Source organism: Pelodiscus sinensis, chromosome 3, assembly GCF_052426305.1.
Source record: "Pelodiscus sinensis isolate ZL-2025 chromosome 3, ASM5242630v1, whole genome shotgun sequence".
NCBI classification, from domain to species: Eukaryota; Metazoa; Chordata; order Testudines; family Trionychidae; genus Pelodiscus; species Pelodiscus sinensis.
In genome coordinates, this window is record NC_143054.1 from 76,999,568 (window position 1) to 77,024,277 (window position 24,710).

At 40.6% G+C, this 24,710-nt stretch overlaps 1 protein-coding gene across 1 annotated transcript in view; it reads right to left on the reverse strand.

Annotated features, from left to right (window-relative positions):
- PREP (prolyl endopeptidase) overlaps nt 1–24,710 on the reverse strand; it is a 164,892-nt gene that overhangs the window by 42,818 nt on the left and 97,364 nt on the right. Inside the window, exon 10 of the mRNA XM_006118459.5 lies at nt 24,089–24,192. Within this exon, the coding sequence (XP_006118521.1) occupies nt 24,089–24,192 (104 nt within the window). The remainder of the gene's footprint in view (nt 1–24,088; nt 24,193–24,710) is intronic.

The window sequence follows — 24,710 nt, forward strand, 5'->3', positions numbered from 1 at the left end:
AGCCTAATTTTGTCTGATTAAGATTAGTACAGGAGACTGGTCATTCAGTTGAATATAAAACACAGGTAGCCCAGAGAATCCTAGACCTGGAAGGGACATCAAGAGGTCATCAAGTCCAGTCTCCTGCACTCCCTGCAGGAACAAGCACCATCTAGATCAGGGCTGGGAAAAATATGATCTGCAGGCTGGATCTGGCCTGTGAGAGCCTCAGCTGGCTCCCTGCCAGCCCCGCCTCCGCTTGGCTCTCGGGAAAGCTGGCTGCCAGCCCATGTGCTTCTGTTAATGCTGAGAGCTTGGAGGGAGGAGGCAAAGGATTCTCACACTGCTCCCACCCCCAGTAGCTCCCATTGGCTGGTTTCCAGCCAATACCAGCTGTCTGTTTGCAGGACAGGCAGCATGTGAAGTACCCCTTCCCCCTATCATCTGGCTCACAGCGTTCGCTGTGGCAAACACGGCCCCGGTAGCTGCTATGAGAACATGCAGGAGTGTGGAAAGCAGGGAGCCTAGTTAAGGAACCTGCTGGGCTGCTGGCTGGGATAAAGTCAGATGAAAGTCTCCCAGCTAGAGCCTGCCCCTGGCACCTCTGCCCCTTCCCTACGTAACCCAAACCTTCTGCATCCCTGCTCCAGCCCCCAGATATCTTCCCAAACGCTGCATCCCCTCCTCCGCCCCTCCTCAGGTCACACCTCCCTCCCAGACCTTGCATCTCACTCTCCTATCTCTCTCTGGTCACAGTCCAAATCCCTTCACCTCCTCTTGCACTCCTGATCCAGCTTACAACTCCCTCCTAGACCTTGAACCCACTCCTGCACCAAGTTACAACTCCCTCCCAGACCCTGAGCCCACTCCTCCTACACCTCTTCCTCAGGCCAGAATCCTCTCCTGTACCCATGTCCCTCCCAGACCCACACCCTAATCCCTTACCAAAGCTCCCTTGAGCACCCAACCTCCATCCCAGACCACTACACCTCCCTCAGTAATGCAATGGAAGAGTGTGGCCCTCAAACCCTTACCAAATTCTTGGAGTGTCGTCCCCCCCCAACACAAATTATTGCTCATCCTGATCTAGATCTGCCCTGATGGTACAATTAAAATCAAAGAAGGAAAGATTCTATGGTTATCCCTGTCAACCTTAAGGAGACAAATAGTGTCCTTTGCTCCATTCTTCAAGGACCATGCAAGAATAGACTTTGCTTATATACTTTAGCTTTTGGTGTGATATGAACAGAACTCAGGATCAAATCAACATAGACAAATTGTTTTGGTCTCTCACAAAAGAAAAAAAGTGACAACACTGACATGGAAACATGAGCAGAAAAAAAAATCATCAAAACAATACTCATGTGAGTAAATAATTATAAAATCCATTCCAGCTCATGCACCTCTAGGGACCTTGCATTAATTTAAATGTCATACTTCTGTCTGAATCCCCCTCCCATCTCAGTACTATTATAATACTTAAATTTACTAAAATTGAAACTGAACAAAAGGACAGGAGGAGGAAAATCACCTTATTTCAAGTTTCTCTTGTTCTTTTCACTGTCCAGGCATAAATACACAACTAGCTAGTTTCTTCTATGTGTGTAGGTCTCACACACAGCATCAATGGAGAGGATTTTTTAAAACAGGAAAATCTAATTGTAAACTCACAAAAATAGTCAAAGGAAAAATGAGAAGATGAGGTGCCTTATTAACAAAAAAGTTAAAAATAAAGGATTAGAATTAAAAATGATTTTATTAAAAAAGCTACAGCATTTTTATAGTAAAGACTGCAGATGGATAAAACTACCAAAAACAATCCATCTGAAGAAGTCTAATGTATATTTCTTAAACTGTGATCTTATCTAAAATGGCTGTAACTTCCTCAGTCATAGCAATGAAAATAAAAATTCAACTTAAAAATGATTGGTTTGTCTTCCTAACTAGAATCTTTTTCCTTAGGTAATGTGGTTTTTGCATTCCAGAAATATTAATTCATTGCATCTGAAAACACTCTGCAAGTCCCACAAGCTAATTATATTTAGAAAGCCTTTAGTGATGCCAGGGATATCCGTTTTTTCCCCTGTATCTGTGTGCCTGATCAAAAACAAAAAATGAATAAACTTGTCACTGGATTGTCACCTTTTATAGTTCAAATGAAAAGGAATCTTAAACCAGAATTATTACCAATCAATCATTGTCAGGACTGCGTAGTTTTTTCTTTCAGAAAAAAAAGTGCAATAAGTAATGCATATTTAATAGAAAGGTGGCATTTTAAAGAATGACTTTAAAATGAAGTTCACTTGCCATTCTTCAGATATCAAAAACATGTATTGATTTGCAACAAATAAAAATTACTAAGAACAACCACAACAACTCAGGTATCAAAAACACCAAGCTAAATTTAGCAATTTGTAGTACAGGCTGACACTTCGTAATCTGGACTTCCCTAGTCCAGCAACACTGCTGGTCCTGCATTGTTGGGGTAACTCCATGGGGCCAGAAGCATTGCCAGTCTAGGGCAGGTGGAGCACAACGTCCAGGCTGCAGTGGGACCACTGGGAAGAGTCTCTGGCAGCAGCAGAGCCTCTATGCAGAACGGGGAAATCTCTCTTCTTGGGCGGCAGCAGAACTGCTGGGAAAAAGTGGAGTCCTAGGTGGTAGCAGAACCACAGAGGGTGGGGGAGTAGTGGCTAGGAGGAAAAATGGAGACCCCGGTGCATTGACCTCCCCTGGTCTGACAAATTCCCTGGTCTGGGAACAATCAGGTCCTGAGTGTGCTAGACCAGGGAGGTTCAACTTGTACTTGTGAATAAGGAAAAATAAACCCAACTGACCCACCATCATTAATTTTTGAGAATACGATCACCAACATTTTAATTAATATAATGCAAGAGAAGCACCGCAGTAAGTTCAATACAAATATGTGTAGATATAAATGAAGTAAGTGCAGCTAAAAATGCATGAAGCATCTGATCAGATAAAGCACTGAATGCCTTCAATTTTTGCCAACATCAATATGAGAGGAGTGCTTTTAGAATCATGTGATATTGGGTCCTAACATTAATGCACTAGCAATCTGAATAGGCCATATTTCTCTCTCTCTCTCTCTCTCTCTCTCTCTCTATATATATATATATACACACACGCGCATGCATTTTTAAAAATTTAATTTCAAGCGTCCAGCCTGACACAAAACTCTTCCCTGATTAAATATGAAATGGAAACCCTTGATTGGAGTTTAAATTAATTTTTGTTTATAGACCATAGGGGAGTACAGTTTGACATCTGTGGTATAATATATTTCAAATTACCACGATTGGGAACCAATTCTATCTTTCATAAAGCTTGCAGAGTTTTAAAAAGCTACACAACTATATTTGGAGGAATACAGTTATAGAAATTTAACACTTGGAGAAAATGTCTGCACTATAATGTCTAAAGCTAGGGACCTAAGTCCATACTTGGATACATAAAAATTACCTGACTTTCAGTGGTGCTGAGCATAGAAAGACTTTAATGGGAATTGCCAGCACTTAGCACCTCTGAGAAGCAGACGTCAAGAGCCTAATTTTAAGTAGCCAGGTTTGAAATTTTGGCTTTAATCTTTTGACACCTGGAGTAAAACCCTGGACTCACTGATGTCGCTGGTAAAACCCCCATTGACTTCCCAGGAGCCACAATTTCAACTCTGGTTTCCAAATTCTTAAAACCAAGTGTTAATAAGTTAGATAACCATTCCACATTCTATTCTAGTCTAGTTCTTATGTGGCCTTCATCACTGCGGTGTGATGAATGCCTAAATCCCAAGCTATGGCAGAAGAGCGCTTAGCACATCACAGGATATCTCAAACTAATAGTGGGAAATTTTGACAGTAGAGCAGCATAAATTTGTGCCAGGAGCTAGTGGCCAATCTGATAGCCAGAAATTGACCAAATAAAAGGCAGGTTCTCTCTCTCTGCTCACACAGATGTATCCGGCAGTGGGAAAGATAGTAGGGAAGAGCTGTTCCTGTAGCTCCATACTATTCAAGATTTCCTGCTATGCAGGAGTAATCTGACAGTGGACTCTTACACTGGCTTTAAGACAACTTTATGCTTGTAGATGGATGCAAAACTGCCCTAACACAGGGCAGGACCTGAGTCAAAGTAGCTTGAATATAGTAAAAAATTCATATAGGTAAAACCTTCAAAGAACACCTGTTAAAGATAACTGCCAAATCACTACAGAAATAATCAAGAAGCTCTTTAGAAGAGATCATTTTACCACCCACCCATTGGGACTTGAAGCAGTCTCATGCTGATGGAGGCTAAGTGCCAGGAGATAGTCATTTAGAAAAATCCCTCGTTAGTGAGCCTAGCAGCAAATGGCTGCTGGGAAGCAGCTCACCAGGTGGTAGAAGAAATGGGGAAAAAGTGAGAAAAAAAAAATCAAAGTTCAGAAAGCCTGCTGGGAAAGCATAGAAAAATTCTTTTTGAATCATTCATTTACTTGGTTAAATGAAAGGTTTTGTTTCCTTTGCATAAATATCAGGTGTCAAAGTTGTTAAGTAGCAAAATGGACCAAATCAGTCCCTATAAGAGAAACTAGATGAAGGATAATGTTAACAATCTGATAGAAAATTAAACTATTCTATAAAAGTTCTTCTACTGCCCTCATCATCATGGCACCCAAGACTCTTCCAGTAATGCAACTAACACTTGCCCTGTGTGGTTTGTCTTTCTCTGTCACCATTTCCCTAGTGGGAAAATTGTTCTATGCAGCATAGAGTTTTGTTGCCTTGTTATAAGTTTTGTTGCCTTGTTAGTGTTTATTTTTGTTATAAATTAAAGTGTGCACCATGCCATGTGTTTGAAGTGAAGTTTCCTGAAGTGTTAAGCCCAAATGGAAATCACTGTGTCTTGCTTACACGAGTCTGTATTTTTATGTTTATATATGTTAAAATGTGTAACACAATATGAGTAAGCCACTACAAAGAAACAAAATTATAATTGACAGCTAGTAGTTCAATTCCCTTAATTAAAACAAGGATTTACTTCAACGAGATGGTTGCTCTAACAGATTTACTAAAATAGTATGCTAACTGATAAAAAACTAGAACCACCACAGTCACCTCCATGTAGAAAATCAGCTCAACTTAAGAGTGATGTAGACAAGAATTCAGGTCAAATAATATTGATAACTCCCTTTTCTCTGCACTGCCCTCTTCTCAACACACTGTAACCTAAGTGAAAGGTTACAGCTAAACAACTAGAAACAGTAAGGATAGCAGACTGAATGATGCAAAACCTTTCTCTTAAAAGATAGGCACTTTAAAAAAATATTGAAACAAAGGAGAGAAGGTGGCTACAAGCCATCTGTAGCCAAGATAAAGACATGCTCCCAGGAGATTCTGTTTGTACAAACCGATGGCAAGGCTTGATTGGATTTTACTGCTCCTGCTCTTTTCAGCACCACCTCTACACTGTAGTCTTAGGGCCTCCTTATGTCAGATCAAAGGTCGAACTAGCCCAATGTCTTATAGACTCTCAGTTCTAACAGAGGCCGGTGCCAGCTGCCCCAGAGAGAATGAACAGAACAGGTAGCATCAAGTGATCCCTCCCCTGTCATCAGAGCTATCCCTAGGGAGGTGCGAGGCAGCCTCCCCTTAACACTTTTTTATATAGGAACGCTGACCATCTGTCTCGATTTTTCATGTTCTGTCGCGGTACCTCATGGAGTAGTGAAGTGTCCTGGAAAGCCCTGGGACTCCAAATGCAGCTAGAAGTGGCTGCACACTGCTAATTCCCCTCCCCCTCCCTTGGATGGGGGAATAGGAGCCTGGTGGGACACTTCCTGAAGCCTTTTCTTGCTGCCGGGAATCCAGCCAATAGGGGAAAGGGGAGGCATTTCATGTTGGGGTGCGCAAAAGCAAGTAAGTGGCTGGGGGAGGGGAAGGCAGGGAACCATCTCACAGTTCAGCTGGGTTGCTGGGGAGGGGTGGGGGTAGGAAATGCAGAGGTGGGGGGAGAATTCAGCTGAGTTATGGGAGGGGGAAATGCAGCTGAGTTGTGGGGGGAAATGTAAGCGGCACGAGATTCAACTGAGTTGTGGCGGTGGAGTGCAGGCAGCATGAGGTTCAGCCGAGTTGTGGTGGGAGAATGTGGGCAGTGAGAGATTCAGCTGGGTTGCTGGCAGGGGGGAGGCGATGTGGGGAACAAGCACATGGCTCAGCAGGGCTAGGAAGGGGATGCATAGAGCTGACTAGCTGGGACGGGGTGTAGGGAACCGATGTGCTACTCAGCTGGGCTGAAGGAAGTGGGGGGAGGAGGGAGCCAGGAAGCCCAGTAGTCTGGAAAAATCCCTCATCTGGGACCAGTCAGGTATGGAAAGTGCCAGACCAGGGAGGTCCAACCTCTACCCCAAATCCCCTTCTGCACTCTCCATCCCGGCCAGACACCCTACCCTCAGTCTGCTCTTGCACCTGCCCTCCTGGCCATACATCCTCTCTCCTAGCCAGACACCCTTCTTCCATTTCGCTCCTGCACCCTTCCTGTTGGCCAGACTCCCTATCCCCATCCTGTTCCTGAATCCACTCTTGCTCATGCACCCTCCTTCCTGGCCACACACTACACTCACCCTTGCTACTGCTCCCTCCCCTGGCCAGACACTCGACTCTCTGCCTGTTTCTACACCATTACCTCCCACCCAGACCTTGCAACCTCTCCCCGTTCTGTACCCCACCTCCCCCCCCAGATCCTGTACCCCATCCCTATCCCACTCACTGGCAGCCCTGTCCCACAGACTAACACAGCTACCCTTCTGAGACTACTATCCATGATTCACTAATTGTAGTACCCTACACCATTACCTCCCACCCAGACCTTGCAACCTCTCCCCCTTCTGTACCCCACCTCCCCCCCAGATCCTGTACCCCATCCCTATCCCTATCCCACTCACTGGCAGCCCTGTCCCACAGACTAACACAGCTACCCTTCTGAAACTACTATCCATGATTCACTAATTGTAGTACCCTACAGGGCATCTGTTGCAAAGCCCTTTTTCTCTAATGGGCTATGATTGGCTTATCCTTAGTTATGTTAACTGATGGTGGGGTGAGCTCACACCATCTAACTCAATGAAGCTGGCTGTGAATCATCCCAATACAATATCTCACTCTCTGTTTAACAGAGCCATTTTGGGCTATGGGAGCGGAGCTCTGATGGAGACTGGCTACTGGCACGAAGAGGGCCCCCCCTTAGAATGGTGGGGGGTCCCACTGCCCAAAAAAAGGTCTATTCCTCCAAGGCAGAAGCCTGAAAAGGTAGGAGTTGGCCACGTCAGGCTGCTCTGTTCAGGCTGCCTGCAGGAGTGGCACTAGTGAGCTGAGGCAGTAAGACCCTGAGGTGGCTAGCAGGAAATGCTAGCATCCAAAAGAAGGAACTGAAAAAAGGAGGCCTGAGACCGAGCAGCTTAAGCTGGGGGGAGGCGGGGGACTGCAAGGGGAAAAAAAAAAGATATGCAGGGGCGAGAGGCTTCTGCCTGTCACTCATTTACAGTTCCTAGCAAACGGAGACCAGAGACACCATCCCTGCCCATCCTGGCTAACAGCCATTGAGTGGGACATTGCCTAGAAATTTTTTTGTGGTTTGTTTAACCGAACATTCACTCTTATGAATTTGTAAGAGACACTCAAATCTAGCAAACCTCTATTTCTTTTTATAGATGGCAGAGATTAGAGAACTTTAATATATAAAATACGGTTAAAAGACAGATTACTGTAGAGGCCAAGTCAAAAAATCCTGGCAATCATCACTGTCACTTCTAAGTGATAACTATGAGGTTCTTTGTCCTTACCTCTGTATAAGAAACATGCAGGGATTTGGTACATCTGACAACATATACTCAAAACGATTTCCATAGATTTTACCCCAGCACATGTAAATGCTTATACCAAACACTTTGTTGAGAAGTAACTGACTTAAAAGTTTGTGGTACTATTCCTGATTGAGAAATTTCAAATGGAAGTGCAATTACAAACAACATTATGTCTTAAACTTGGTCTAGAGTTTAAGTCACTGTTTCTTAAATTGTGTTCCATGGCACACCGGTGTGCCCTGGCGAACAGAATTCAAAATGGCCACCCTTAAAGGGGCAGGTGACTTTTTTTGGTTAATAAATTTCCCCTAACCCTTTATTTTGCTCAATATCCCCTCCTCCCCCAACCCTTTTTCTCTCAACAAAAAATCCTTGGTGTGCCCCATAAAAAAAAATTGTTTGGTGTTTCTCGGTCTTAAAAAGTTTAAGAAACACTGGTTTAGGTTGTCTTGGCCCCCACCCCATCTACATACACAAATATGGAAAAACTGAATTATCCTTGCTAATTGGGTTAGAGAAATTAAATCCCTTTCCCAAGCAACACCCAAGGAAAATGAGTAAGGATCAGGAGCTATGAATTCAACAGCATCTCCTGGACTACCTCCTGGTTTAGAATGTTTCAGAGTAACACTTCATTGTTTACAGATCTGAAACTCAGGGATGACCCTGAAGAAATGTAATCCAACAAACAACAGAAAGGAGAAAAGAATAAGAATGACGACATCCTGTAATACTGCTGTAGCAATATTTAGGAAAAATAGCATTGGAGATACTCATAAAATAATACATCGTAGTAACAGTATCAGTTTACAGCCTACTTCGCAGACCACCACCACCACAATAGAACTTCTGCCTCTTTGGTCTGATAATACAAATCTCAAAAAGTACAGTGACCCAGAGCTGTAATAGTTTTGGGGCTAAGGAAAAACAAAAACTAAAAAGAATGGCAACCTTTTAAAAAATATGTCATGATGCTGTGGACATAATGGTTAATCAACAGGGATCTCTTCCTTGGTCAGTCTGCAAACAACATTGCAAAAGAGTCACGTCTAAATTCCCAAAACTGTTAAAGCACTAAAGAAAAAAAACGATAGTACAGTACTCAACAGATATCTGGGTAGTTTAGCTTCCAGAACTGAGTGCTAATGGAGTTCAATAAATATTCAAGTGTGGAGGGGAAACCTGGGGAATATTTCAAGTGAAGCAACCCTTGATTTCAGGGGTCCTGGCCTCTCTCTCCAGACTAAGTCAAAAATCTATGGTTTCCATGTGAGCAGTCTTGGGCTTGCAGGTCTTGGGCATTAACAGCCTCTCAGCTCAAGCCCCACTAACCTAAATCAGATGATGTGGGTCAGCAGTGGGCTTTTAACTGTAGTCTAGACATATCCTTACTTTTGAAACTCCTCTGCATTTAGCAGTCTTTTCAAATAGGCAATGACTTTTAATGAGGAATCCCACTTTACATCAGTCTTTCCTACTGGAAACAGTTACCATTGATTACCACACACAGTCACCTTTGATGCTAGTTCATATATTAGCTTAAAAATGAAAAATGTATTTTCTTCCATCTGGGAGAACAGCAGTCCAGGACTATGAAGATCTTCTATTTCTTGCTGTCATTCATCTTAGCAGTTCAAACACTGGTTGTTATGAATGCTAATGATACTTCCAACAGGCTTCCCCTTGCCCATAAATTTCCATGAAATGTCTCAAGGACAAAGCAGAAATAATTAATCTAAGTAAAGATATTATACTCTAAATACCTATGGGATGTGTTTATATGTTGACAGAAATCCCAAGTAAATATGCTAACTAGAATATCTTTAATAATTCTCATCAGTGAACACTGTCTTAAAGACAGTTAACTAACAAGCAAGGAAAAATGAAAAACAACCCCCCCCCCAAACTCTTGTAATTAAATGATTGAACTGCACTGTGGGGGAGTGGTGGTGGAAACAGATAACTGTCAACTTTGATCATTTTTTCAAACAAACCATTTTTAAAAAGGTACTGAAATATTCAAATACTTTAAAATAAGTATTTTGTGCCTGATTTTTTTTGCCACGTTCTAACACAGAAGCAATAAGGATGTAATGAGAAGAAAGCCTAGTTTCACAAAATTTCTAGCAGTTTCTCCACAGATTCATGAAATGGGGATATACTTGAATTTTTGGATGTTTATCCAAAAGCCAAGTCCAAACTTTCTGAGGTTTACCTGTCATGTCTTTTGACCAGTGAATGAGAATATGTAACTCAGTTCTACTCTTTTAATGAGAAAAGACTAGCTTTGATAACTTGCTACTGACCTAATTCGCCTTTGCTGTTGTCATTGTAAATGTGTTAACATGAACTACCATTGTACTCATAGTATAAAAACTTAGGTTATTTTGTTTATTGCATCAAGAAAATCAACAAGCTACTGAGAAAAGGAGTTTGAATAGTTTCCCTTTGATATACGCTCTCCACCCTACCTCCAAGCAAGCAAGAAAATCATGAAGGTTGAAAGGTTTTATTTTCAAGACTATCACAACATGAATTTATCATGTTAATTAATTTGTTATACTGTGCATTTTTTTCTATGCCAAAGTTAAGGATTAACCACATTTACTTCTTTCTTAGTAAGCAGTCATCTCCTCCCCATGAGTTCCCTTCCTCTCCTTTGACTCACATTTAGGACTCTACCAAATTTGCTTTTACTGTACTGATTTCACAGGGAGAGCACAGAACTTCTCAAACTGAGGGTTCTGACTTAAAAGGAAGTTTCAGGGGGATCACAAGGTTATTTTAAGGGGGGGGGGGAGAATCATGGTATTGCCACCAGTGTCCCCTCTAATCTTTTCCATCCATGTGCATAGGGATGTGAATGACTAGTCTCTTTCCCAACCCTTGCTGCCTCTCAAAAAGAAGCAGCAAGGGGGAGGAGAAGGAGAGAAAGGCGGTGCTTCAAAGTGGCAGCACCGTGTGAAACCCAGGGTCTGCTGCTTTCAAACACCATGTGCAGCCTGGGGCCAGCTAGGGACTGGACTCCTAGCTGGCCCCAGGCTGCATGCGGCATTTCAAAGCAGCAGCGCCACGTAGAGCCTGGGGTCAGCTGGGGATTCTGAGTCCTGCTGACCCTGTGATACCCACAGCGCTTTTACCTTTGAAGGCTGTTTTACACTTCAAAAGCTGATACTTATAGACTAATCGAATAGTCAATGCAAATTGCATTGACTATTCGATTAGCCAGTTAATCTAAATTTAACATCCCTACATGTGCGGATTTTTTCCATCCACGTGCAGAATACATTTTCATGTGCACTCAGGCAACTCCAATCACCGAGGAATGCGCAAATGGGCATCACCAGTAGAAACAAAAACCTAGCTGTGGGTGCTCTACTAGGTGGCATCTGAATTTTCCCTGAGTGGCTGCATAACTGCAAGGCTTGCAAAAAACACTGACTCTCATCCTTACTTCTGCACTGCTGCTTTCAGATCTGCATAGCTAGACGGTTGGAGATGCTGACTAAGGGCCCAGCTCTCCAGGCAGCAGTGCAAAAGTAAGTAGGGCAATGCCATTCCAGGCCATCCTTATTTTTTCACTGCTGTTGGTGGTAGCTCTTTCTTTAGAGCTGGGCTCCCATCCACAAGCTGCTGTTCTCCAGCTGCTTAGCCCTGAAGGCAGCTCCACCATGAGCAGCAGTGCAGAAATAAGGGTAGCAGTACTCCCCCCCAATAACCTCAGACCGCTCCTCCCACCATTACTTCTACAACTTTTTCGGTCAGGACCCCATCAATTACAGAATCAAGAAATTTCAGATGCAAATAGCTAAAATCATTCACTTTATGATTTAAAAAAAAATCCCATGTCTGAAATTGACCAAAAAGGATTGTGAATCTGATAATTTACAGTTATGCAGTCTCAGTAAACTTCTTGGGGTCACCATAAGTATGCATAGCTTAGTAGCCATACTAGTTATTTTAAATGGGTCTGTAAGGTTTGTTAACACTAGTCTGTAACTTCTCATCAAGGAGCCATTAATCCGTCTTTAATTGCCTCTGTCTATCAAGATCATAATTAGTTATAAAATACAAAATGACTTGCCCATCAAAAAAATTTTTTTTCTGGCCTGGGCAAGTAGGACTTTTGCAGGATGACCCAATATATATTAAGTTCATTTGTATTTTATAGGAATATGTATAAATGCACGTTATAAACTTCTCTAATTAGCCTATGCTCTTGACTCTCTTTCTATTACCACTGTATTGTTGTTAAACCGCCAACAGAATTTCAGGGCTCTTATACATGCTGACCCCCCAGTCAACTGTGATTTACTCTTTCAGGGCCATCATGTGTTCTTCCTGTTTAGGAGCCTATGACTAAGGGACAAGGCACCTTATAGACTAACAGATGTATTGGAGCATAAGCTTTTGTGGGAAAAGACCCACTTCATCAGATGCATCACTAAGGGTTTAACTTGTTTATGGAGGTCATAGATTCTGTCACCTAACAGATCTCTCAGAGTTTTTCAGCCCTGTTTCCTCCACCTGCCCATGGCAGGGCTCCAGGCTCAGTGATCATACCCTGATTTTGTACATTTTTACTATGACAGCCTGATGAATTTTGCCTACTTTTACTGTGACAAAATCGTATCCATGACTGATCTGGGCACTGGAATTATTTTAATTTCATCCTCTCTCAGCTGCTGTCATTATAATGACCTTAAACATCATTTTATCAGCTGCATGTCAAACCCCAATCATTTACTAATTGCTATTGAAGTGTCTGAGAGGCCTGATGCATGTAGATTTGTACCTGAAACAAAGAAAAAAAAACTAACTACCTTTGAGCAATGTTTGTTTTTTAGTTCTCTGGGAGGCTACTGGAATATTCTGCTATAGCAGAGATTCTGTATACTACATAGTGGTTTAAATAGGGTATGGTACTCAATGTTCCCATGCATGGGCAGAATACATTTTATGTACATCTGTATGTGCATCTGTACACCACCAGTAGAAACCAAACCTAGCTGTGAGTGCTCTGCTAATCAGTTGGGTGGCATCTATCTCTCAGTTTATAGGGAACACTTACTGTACTGTGGAGAAGATTATAATCCCTCCTGCCCCGTAATAATTAACAGATGCCCTAGTGGGAGACTCAAGAATCAAATACGGCAATGGCATCTGCAACAGGCAACTGCTGGAACATTGTGCCCTGCTCTGGTGTCCCACAATCCAAGGAAGTTAATAAACTGAAGAGGGTTCAGAGAAGAACTGTGAAAATGACTAAAGGATTACAAAACCTCGAGTCTATCCGTTTAGCTCCTTGAATCTATCCGTTTAGCTTAATAAAGAGAAGATGTCCTTATTATAGCCTTATTATAAATACCTACATGGGGAACAAGTATTTAATAATGGGTTCTTCTGTCTAGCAGAAAAAGCAGTAACACGATCCAATAGCTGGAAGCTGAAGTTACACAAGTTCAGACTAGAAATAAGGTATAATATCTTTAAGAGGCAGAGTAATTAACTATTTGAACAATTTAATCAAGGGTTGCGGTGAATTCTCTGACACTGACCATTTTTAAATCAAGAGTGAATTTTTTCCTAAAAGATCTGTCCTAGGAATTACTTTAAGGAAGTTTTATGGCCTATGTTAGACAGAAGTTCAGACTAGATGATCATAATGGTCCCTTGTGGCTTTGGAATCTATGAACAGCATTTTGATGCTGCCCTGAAGCAGTAAGAAAAGGAAAGAAATCTCATTCTTGGAAGAACTGGGAATGAGAAAAAATGTCTCCCCTTTTCTCTCTTCTTTTATTCTCCCTCAAACCATGATTTATTACAAAGAGAAGACACTTAGTTTTTAAAATAAAATAATATAGTTTTTATGCATGAAACAAAATGGCCAGAAACAGAGAGAGATGCAAGAAATCCAATGTGCAGTGAAAACACAAGATTGGAAAAGGAAACAGAAAAGTGCTATCTTTCACTGGACTGGCAAACAAAGAAACTCCAAGATACTTCTCTCTCTCTCAAAATTCTGCAATACACATTGGTCCCTTTTAACCTCAGCCATGTTTAGAAACTGCTTATATAGAGTATTATTCAGCATTAAAGACAGACTCCTATGTAAACTACACATTAAATATCACATGCCCATTACAGCAGGGAACTCATCGTATTATGCAAGCTTGGGACAAATACAAGAAATGTGAGCTTCACTGCCAAACGTAATTGCTGTCGCTCTCCAAATCAGATGTAATGTCAGAACTATAAGCTTTCTGAGTCTGTTGCTGAAAGAGACGTAATAGACTTTTCTGTGTATATTACTCTTTCCTGATTCTTTGGGGACCTAACATTACTTAGTACTATTTAGTAGATTTGTACAGCGCCTTTAATGTAGCACTAAAAAAAGTCAATAAACTCAGCATCAGCTTTCCAAAGAGGCTGGATGTCACAAGGGATTAGTGATACAGTGCCTTTCCCTTCTACAGCAGTGGTTTGAATTTGGCTTATGTCAATGATAAAAGACAGCTTGGGTTATCTAACAACATTTTGCCAGCTATGCAAAATAAGGCTGGAGATCTCAATTTTACAGAGAGATGTCACAAAACTGTTATAGCAATTTAGCACCATTGTATAGGCTCAGCAGAAAAATGAATGGGCAGGGGAACTGACCACGTCCAAAAAACTGGTACTTTTTTGAACAAAGCTGACATGTAAGCACAAGGAAGTTTTATAGTTTAATTTATTCTACTGATCCAAATAAAATACAGAAAAATATGGGCATAAGAACAAGTGACATATTTTGCCAGGGTTTTTTTCTTTCTTTCATGAAAGAGAGACCTGAGTAAAACACTCTCATTTCAATGGCACTTGTGTTTGAAGAAGGACTGAAGAATCAGTTCAGGAAAAAAATATAAAGTTTATTTGTTTTATTAGAGAGTATGTGCCTGATCCTCCCCTCCTGAATGAGAGTGCTATTATAAACTTCAGCAAGCAAAGGATAGAGCTCTATATATGTGAAATGTTATTGCTCATCTAAATTTTATAAACACATCCAGATTGACTCCAGCTCATCTGAAGAAGTGGATTTTGTCCATGAAAGTTCATGGTACTATATATATTTTTCTCAGAGAGGTAGCCGAGTTAGTCTGTAATATTAAAAACAAGTAGGACAAAAAAATTTGTTAAGTCTCAAAAGGTGCCAAATGACTACTTGTTTTTAAAGTTACAGACTAACATGGTTACCCCTCTGACACATAGTGACTGAATGTTAATATATTTATATTAAAGAGCTTTGTTTTTGTATTGGTTCTGAAATGTTATGCTATGCTGATAGTAGAACAGACTTTATAATAATTGGTTATATATATATAATTGGCTTTACTTCTAAACACAAAATACAAGTCTTTAAAACGACTCAATTTGCTGAATTAATACATAGGGAAACAGCATATTCTTGTAGTTATACCAGGGAATAGTGACTAGGGATCTATTCCTAGATCAGCCAGTGATTACTGTGTGTCACATATCTATAATTTTGTTTCTCCATCTATAAAATGAAGTTAATCACACTTCTCTGGCTTTGAAAAGTACTTCGGGATCTTTCGAGAAAAGACAGTAGGAAAGTTGGAAGTAAACTCCCACTGAGATTCTCCCAGTTTTGTGACTAATGGAGTCAACTCAACCAGTAATGTGTTAATGGTTAATTACTAACCAAACTTAGGGGTGAGTGTTTATGAAAGTTATGAGACAGAAGGGGGAAAAATAACCCTTCAGTGATCTATTTAAAAAGTTGACAAGAAAGAAGTGATTTTTTTTGTAGAAAAGATGTTTCTCATTATAATTTGTCTCTATCCATAATCAAACTCCACACCCAAGCCACTGAGTTAAATGGGGCTTAAATACACACTGCCTTTCAAAACAAGAGTGGGGTCCTAATTATGGCTTATATTTTTTCCCCGACAGCAAAATTATATTCACCCATTTACTGTAACACTCACTTTTGCCAGTAGTTGTGTAGCAGTTTAAACACATTTAAGGCTATAAATTCAATCCTTTAAACTCCCATTAAAATTGATTCCAGTTACATGCAGTAAGTGATTCACATATGCAAGGATCAATGGTTATGGATTGGAACACATTTATATTATTTTAGCTCTGTGTAAGAAATTCTAAGTGAAACAAAGGCATATGAACCGGGATCAAATGTGCCATTCCTCTTCATTAGCAGTAGGAGTAAAAAAAATAAAAAGTAGTTTAAAGCAAAAAGTTTTGAAAGTGCAAGTCACAAAGGAGAAAATGAGCATTTATTTTAAGTCCATTGTGTCTGAAGACTCCTACTTCTCTCAGTCTTATTTCTCTGCATCTTAAACCAAAAAGAAACACTATAATTAAGAGGGTGGAATTGGTAAACCAATTGGTAAATTGGTGCTATGTAAAATAATAAATTCCAACTTATAATTGTGCTACATACCTTAGTCTTGACCTGAAGCATTTTCACTACTCCACCTCCTATTAAGTAAACACTGTCAATCATCCTAAACTATGTAGTAGAGAAATTACACAAATAAATACTAGGATGAGAAACCACCACAACCACCTTAATTTGGTACTTCAACTTGCATTTGAACTGGATCTCTAGAGGGGAAAACTAATGTAATAACCTACAATGCCATGTACCAATCTAGAACAAGATGATCTACTTATTAGTATAAATATTTTAAGTGCCAACAAACTAGAATTTCGACTGTTAATTATTTAAAATATGCTACACAGGGCTGTTCTAATCCTTGACAATTTTTATGGGAGGAGATCCAGCATCTCTCATCTAATTAAGTGTCTGGGATTCAAAGCCCAAAACATTTGTGAGACCACTAAACAAAATCCTCCATTTAATTTTATGGATGCTTTTCAAGAACTTCCTTTCTAGCTTTACAGTTCTTCATAGTGAGGGAGTGCCTCTTAAAAGAAGTTCAGCGTGGCTTCAAAGACCTGTTACCCTTTAAAATATTTTACTAGAGCTTAAAAAATAAAGGATCCTAAAACTGGAACAGTGCACTCTCCACCTAGCTGCAATTAGAGAAATCAATGGCAGATTAAAGTGGAGTTGGCCATATTCACATGTTAGTGGAGTAAGAAGTTTCTATCCATATTGAAGTCAGAAGGCATATAAGTCAATAGTGCTAGAGTTGTCAATATGAATTTGTTAACGTCCTCCAGAGCAGAAGAAGTGTTTGTTGTCTTGATGCCAACAAACAGCCACTGCCAAATCACAGGAAGAGATCTAAGCTGAAACCTCCTGTGTTCTTCTTTGAATTCTAACAGAAACTGAAGCAACTAACATAGCAACTTGCATGATGAACACAACTGGATGGGGCACCAAGCTGCCATACAGCGGCAGGCATTAAAAAAACATCAATTTTTACACAAAACAAGGGTTGACTAAATGTTTTATCTTTCTGAATTGGGAAGTCAAGAGGAACTAAAAGCAGTAAACCTGAAGAACACAGGAACAGACTGACTTGTTTTGCCCTAATATTAAAATGCAAGCTTTTATAGTTAAATCGTGAGGAATCAAACCAACCCCAGGCATCCACAGAACTAATAATATAGCACAATAAGGTATAATTCTTCAAACTTAATCATTCTCTGCTCATGCCTTAAAAGGTACATATAGTCATTGTTGTGTTACAGAGAAGGGGGACAGGGAAGGATAAAGGGGATTGAAAACAGTACAGAGTTATTTATTTACTGAGGAGAGAAAGAGGGGTGTTCTTTATTTTTGCTTCCTAAAGACACTCATTTGAGGAAGGTGCCTTTTGTCTTTTACACTGAGAGTATTATATCTTAGCTGAGATGACAGAGCCATTGAAAGTTCTCTCTAACTCCTGGGAGCCATTCATCTGTGCTAAGGAAAAGACGAAATAACAATACATCCTTCTTCACATCCACTCTGAAAAAAAATTATACTGAAAGCTGATATTTTTCAAGGCAGATCCAAAAGATAAGGACTCGATAGGACACCAACCAACAAGGACAGGGGCATAGGCAGGAATAAAGAATTGGCAGCCTTTGGAGGGGCACAATCTGTGCCCCTGTCACGGCCCCAGTGATGGAAGAGCTCATTCGCTCTTCCCTTCTGCGGTCTGAGGTTTGGAGGAGTTCTGTGCCCCTGCTGATTATTAGGGGTAGAGGGGAGGGGAGAGAGGGAGGCTCTCTCCCACCCCATACATGCCTCTGAATAAGAATGTTTTTAAAAACTGTATTGAGTAAATTTAATGATGATAAACTGATGTTTCAATAGTAATGGCAAGATCCAGGAATAATGTTGGCAGGTGTGGGGCACACATTTATCCCACAACTCTGCCAATCAACCTCAATTCTGACTGATCATTTTAGTTTTAAAACTTCCCTAAAGCACAGGCATGTATTGTGCCAACCGGCATGGTGTAGAAAAATCTCTAAGTAGAATGACAGAAACCTCATTTTCATTTGTTAACTACCCATATCTGAACTCAGGTCTCAACGGGGGGCTGAACAATGAAATAACTCATTGTGCTGCTAAATTTCTACAAAGATAGGCTTTATAATAGATACAGGATACAATTAATCCTGCCCACACTCCACCTGGCCATTTATTGTTACAATGTAAAAAATGGCAGCTGATTTTAAGTCAAACGAAGGTGTGCTATGAATTTCACAGTTCTTTTACTCTTTTGTAATCCTGAACTATTTAAACATTTTGGAAGATATTGAAAGAATAGTAAGAGGATCCAAACAACTTGCTTTGTGATAAAAATTTCAACATCTGGAATTTTGCACCCCAGCATAAAAGTAGGTTAATTCTGAGACAGGACAGCAGCCTGTTTATCAATGATTAAGTATCACCATGAGGTATACAGTTGGCACATTCATAAAAATAAAATTCATGATCTTCAGTTAATGGAGCATTTGAGTTATTTATGCAGTAAACATCCTATGATAAATTGTACTTATATGTTGCTCTGTAAAACAAAATTGTGCAAATGTTTCTGTTCCTAAATCAAAATTACCAAAACTCCCTGTAAAATATCACATGATGACATTATCTAACTCCTTCTCACCTACCAGGAAGCATTATTTAAAGATTATGAACAATATTTAATACATGCTTTAACCAAAGGATGTAGAATATATTTTGATATGCTGCATAGTTTAGTAGTGTGAGGAGGTTTTTTTTGCAGTCATAGAGTGTCTTGTGCTAAATATCCATACAATACAGTACTGAAAGTGCCCAAAAGCATACAAAATTGGCATCTTAAAAATTTCAGTTCAGGGACGTGTGCGCACACATTTCATTTCTAACACTTCTACTCAGTTATGTGTAAATAAATCTAGGAACCCCAAAGATGTGTGTGTTCATTTAAGTGGAAGAGAATAAATGTAAAAAGGACATCCCTCAGTTCAGAAGCTTAGTCCAACTCTTCCCCCCCCGCAACAAGTTTTCTGTGTTCTCTCTTTCAGCACCCAGCAATTTTGATATAAATCACAGTAACAAAACTGAAGTTCTTATACAATGTTATATATGATGAAGTAATTAACCTCAACCTGAAGATTTTCTACACAACTACTTTTCCTTGCATCCATTATCAGTTTCTCCTTTTCAATTGCCTTGATCATAGCCAAGAGCGTAGGGCACAGGAGTAAAAGGAGGAACAATATTGTAATTTCGCTTCTCTCTCTCTCTCCCTCTCCCCCCCCCCCCAATCTTTGTGGGTCATCTACTCTCTTCCCCCTCTAAGCAGGAAGGGTGTGTGTGTGTGTAACTGTAAAAGGACCTTAGTTTAGCTCCAGTGCAGCTCCACTTCATCTTGGAGAGCAGCCCTAACACACCATACTCCCTTCCCTGAATGTACAGTGGGGGCATAGATAGGCTGGGACACTGTGATTTAGGCTTTCTCTGGGGAAGCTTCAGGGTCAGTGCAACAATATTTTGGCAGGGCTTGTGGCACAGCTGTAAATGAACCTAGTGCAATTAAATATATAGGTGCAATTTTATAGGAGCAATTTCAAATGAATTTGAGAGTTAAATGTACAATACATCAGACACATTGAAGTTACGAATGTAAAATCCCATTGAACTGGCTAACCAGTTAAACATTGTTTGACCAGTTAACCACTTAAATGGCAGAGAGTGAAGGTGGGGGAGGCGCGGGGGTGGCCTTAATTGGTTAGCGGGTCAGACAATATGTTTGACTGACCCTAAAACTTCTCCAGAGAAAGGCTGCGTGTGCGTGAGAGAGACAGAAATAGCAGCCTCCCTGATGAATTTAAACCAAGAAATAAATTTTCGATGATTACGTCTTTGACAAACTGGCCTTTGCTCAGCTGTCTATCTACAGATGCAATCAGAGATGAATGAGGTTATTTACAACAGCCTTGTGCAGAGATATAGTATCTTATCTGTATGTTAAATTGTGTTATGAAACCTATCACTTAAATCGGCATCTGTACCACATGACTGGAGGACAACTGATAGAATGCTGATTGGGGGAAAAAAAAAAGGCTCCAGAGGCAATCCTGACAATTACACACCAGAAAGTCTAATTTCACCACCAGGAAAACTAGTTGAAATTATAGTAAAAAACAGAATTATCTGAGACATAGATGAAAAAAATTATTATCCTTCTGTAACTAACATTTTTCCCGCCAAGATGTTTTGCTCATGTCTATTCCATATTAAGTGTGTGCATGCTGCATGCACCATTACCAGCTATATTTCCTTCAGTGGGATCTGTCAGGCCAACTCTAGAGCCCTCTGGAGCTATGGCACTCACAAGCCACTATAAGGGGCACTGTCGGCCACGCACTCTCTCCTTTCCTTCTTGCTAGACAACTCTGACTGAGGGACAGGAAGCTGGGTTGTGGAATGGCTATGAGCAACATAGCTTGACTTTATATAGATATAGATATAGATATAGATATAGATAGTTAGTTTCTAAAGTGCTACAGGACTACTCATTTTTAACATTTATGGAAAGGTAGTAACAGTTTTTCTTCTCTGAGTGCTTGCTGATACCCATTCCATATTTGGTGACTTATAAGCAGTATCTCAGAGGGTGGACTCAGAGTTCATGCACATGCTGACTGCAAAACTATTCTTCCAAACATGGTGTCATTGGTGAGCCTGCTGGTTCAGGGCATAATGGGATGCAGAGGAATGCACGGATGACCATGTTGTAGCCCTGCAGATGTCTTGGATTGGCACTTGTGGTAGGAATGCTGCTGAAGAAGTCTGCACCCTCATGGAGTGGTTAGGATAGCTGGTGGCAAGACATTTGCTGGCTCATAGCAAGCTTGAATACAGGCAGTTATTCAGGATAACTGGGCTAACAGGAGCCCTTTCATCCTTTCTGCTACTGCTACAGAGTGCATGGATTTGCAAAAAAGTGTAGCCCTTTCAATATAGAAAGTGAGTGCATGATTAATATCCAGTGAGCAAAGCCATCACTCTTCAGAATTCCTGGGAGACTTCGGAAGACATCTGGGAAGAGAATAGCCTATGGAACAGGCTATGGAATTGTGACACTACTCTGGCAGGAAACTCAGGGGAAGGCCAAATTTAGGCTGCTAGGAAAGAGACTGAAATCCAAGACCTCTATGGTGGCACTCTCAGAAATGCTTCCAGTTTCACACGCAGGACCAGGTAGGCAGGCAGAGCTTCAGAGTCTCAATACGTGGATGAAACGATGGTGTAGGGAGGAGGGGTTTAGCTTTACAAGGAACTGGGGAAACTTTTGGGATAGGGGGAGCCTATACAGGAAGGATGGGCTTCACCTAAACCAAAGTGGATCGAGACTGCTGGTACTTAACATTAAAAAGGTCGCAGAGCAGTTTTTAAACTAAGAGATGGGGGAAAGCCGATTGGTGCAGAGGAGCACGTGGATTGGACAGAGAGGTCTCTTAGAGAAGAGTCTATTGATAGAGATTCTCTAGGTTTTAGTCAGGAGAAGAGGATGGAAGAGGATAAACTATGGGCCAGATCAGACGAAAAACATTCACATAAAAAGAATCTGACACACCAGAAAAGGGCAGATAAACAAACAGTGACAAGTTTCTAAAGTGCTTGTACACAAATGCTAGAAGTCTAAAAAATAAGATGGGTGAACTAGAGTGCCTCGTGTTAAAGGAGGATACTGATATAATAGGCATCACAGAAACCTGGTGGAGTGAGGACAATCAATGGAACACAATCATTCTAGGGTACAAAATATATCGGAAGGACAGAACAGGTTGTGTGGGTGGGGGAGTGGCACTATATGTGAAAGAAAATTTAGAATCAAATGAAGTAATAATCTTAAATGAATCAACGTGTTCCATAGCCCTGCTCTAATAAGAATGTAACAGTAGGGATCTATTATCAACCAGCAGACCAGGACAGTAATCTATCTATCTATTAGTCCTTTGGGCTCCTAATAGAGCATAGGGGCTCCATTCTCCATTTCTTGTGATCCTTAGCGATAGTCTTGATTTGATCTCATGTTAAGCCAGCTGCTTTTACTTCATCCAGGCAGCTTCATCACCATGTTTGTTTGGGACGTCCCCTTTTCCTCTTTCCCTTTGGATTCCATTCTAACACTTGTCTTGTGATACAATCCTCACAGTCCTTACTTAGAATGTGCCCTGCCCATTGCCATTTTCTTTTCTTAATCTGGACCTCCATGGGTTTCTGATTTGTTCTGGTCCACAAGCTTTCATTTGGCATTCTATCGTACCACTTTAGCTGGAGAATGTGTCTAAGGCATTTATTGACAAATGTCTGAATTCTTTTAGTGTTGCTCTGGACAATGCGCCACGTCTCTGAGCCATACAGCAGCACTGATTTCACATTGGAATTGAAAATACGTAGTTTAGTTCTTATTGGAATGGCTCTTGTACCCCAGACTAGTCGTAGTATGGGAAAACCTTGTTGCGCCTTTCTTATTCTTGCACTGATGTCCTCTTCAGTTCCTCCATTCTTGCTAATAACACTCCCCAAGTATACACACTGATCTACTTCTTGCAGTGCTCTAATTTGTCTGCAAGCAGGGCTAAGTCATCTGCAAACTCTAGATCTTCAAGTTTCCTAGTCTGAGTCCATTGGAGTCCCCTTCCTGAGTCAGCATATGCTGTTTTTGTGACCCAGTCTAGGACAATTAGGAAGAGTAATGGTGAAAGAAAGCAGCCTTGGTGTATACCTGTTGTGACCTGGAATTTTTCTGACAATTTTCCATCATGGATAACCTGGCAAGAGTATTCTTCATACAGTTCCTTAATGATGGTAATCAGTTTGCCTGGAACACCATAATGTTGCATGATGATCCAGATGGACTGCCTGTCCACACTATCGAAGGACAGTAATAGTGACTATGAAATGCTAAGGGAGATTAGAGAAGTCATCAAAATAAAGACTCTAGCCATTAGGCTGTCCAGACCTGTCTTAAGGGGCCGGTGATTGACTTTGTTTTATTGCCTCTGGCAATCAGGTCATCCAGCCCTGAGGGGAGAGGCCAGATTATCGGTGGTTTACCGGTTACGCGGGGCATGCTGCGCGCTCAGATAGCCCAGGGACACGGGACCCTACTCTCCTGGTGAAGGAAGGACCACCCTGCAATAGGTACAGAATCCCATGTTCTGGGTGTCCATAAACCTCTAATTGTCATAAGCTTGGACTGGACAATAGAGGATGGATTATGCAATAATCACCCTGTTCTGTTCAGTCCCTCTGAAGCCTCTGGTAATAGCCACCAGAGACTAGATACTGGGCCATTCTTGGATTGGAACTGTAGGAATTAGCTTGTCAGAATCCAAATGTTGTACGTATCTTTTTATTATCTGTAACATGTTAATGCTCAGGAGCCCTTTGTGCTAAGTGCTGTACAAACAAACAAAAAAATAGCCTCCAACCAAAAAGCCAAAAGAGTTTACATGGGTGACAGTACTAAGTGAAGTGGAAGAACTGCATAGGGTATGGAAAGCAATTACATCACTGAGACTGATGCAACACACTACTACACCTTTAAAATTCACAACACAATAAGACTCATGCTTGGGTCTCTCTCTTACTTGCATGGCATTCATTAAATTCATCCAAAAAAGGTCCTGCCCCAAAGCTCTACAATTTCTGATGTTGACAATTAACACAGGAATTCTTTGAAAGTGATCTTGCCCTCATTTAGCTGCAGCTTTTTTTAGCTTGCTTCACAAGTGATTATTACAAGGTAAAAAAGTTCATGTGTTTATTACCTGAACTGTTTGATAAAGAGAAGGATCAAATCCTTTCACAGTCACCTCCCGGAAAACTCTTGGCTCCAATTCTTCTTTCGTCAGATCACAATGGTAAATAATTCCTGAAACAACAGAATTCAAGTTTGTCAATTAAGTGCACAGGCATCATTAAAAAGACATTGGATTAGAAGTCATGACAGATTGAAACAAATGGCAAAGTTAACCCATCAGGGTAATAAAGCAGCCTTAATATATTCTTACACTTAACTGATGTGCACTTCTTCACTGAAGAATTCAGAGCCTTTTTTTGTAGGCAAAGAACAATTATTGCTGCCCATTCTAAACATTCAAAGTTAGAATAGTGCCAATGAACTATATGGAAGAAAAAAATGTTATGCTGCTTTTTATTCAGTATACATGATAAAAAGCTGGAATGACAAATTGAATAAAATTCAGATAATGGAAATATTTAGAAGTCTACTTGGAAACATAGTGTGTTAATATAGATAATAACAATGTAGCTGAAGAGAATTTGGCCTAATACATTCACTTAGGGCCTGATCCTGCAAATGCTTAAGCACATGAATAATTTTACTCAACCATTACTCATATGAGTAGAATTACAAATGCTTAAGCGCAT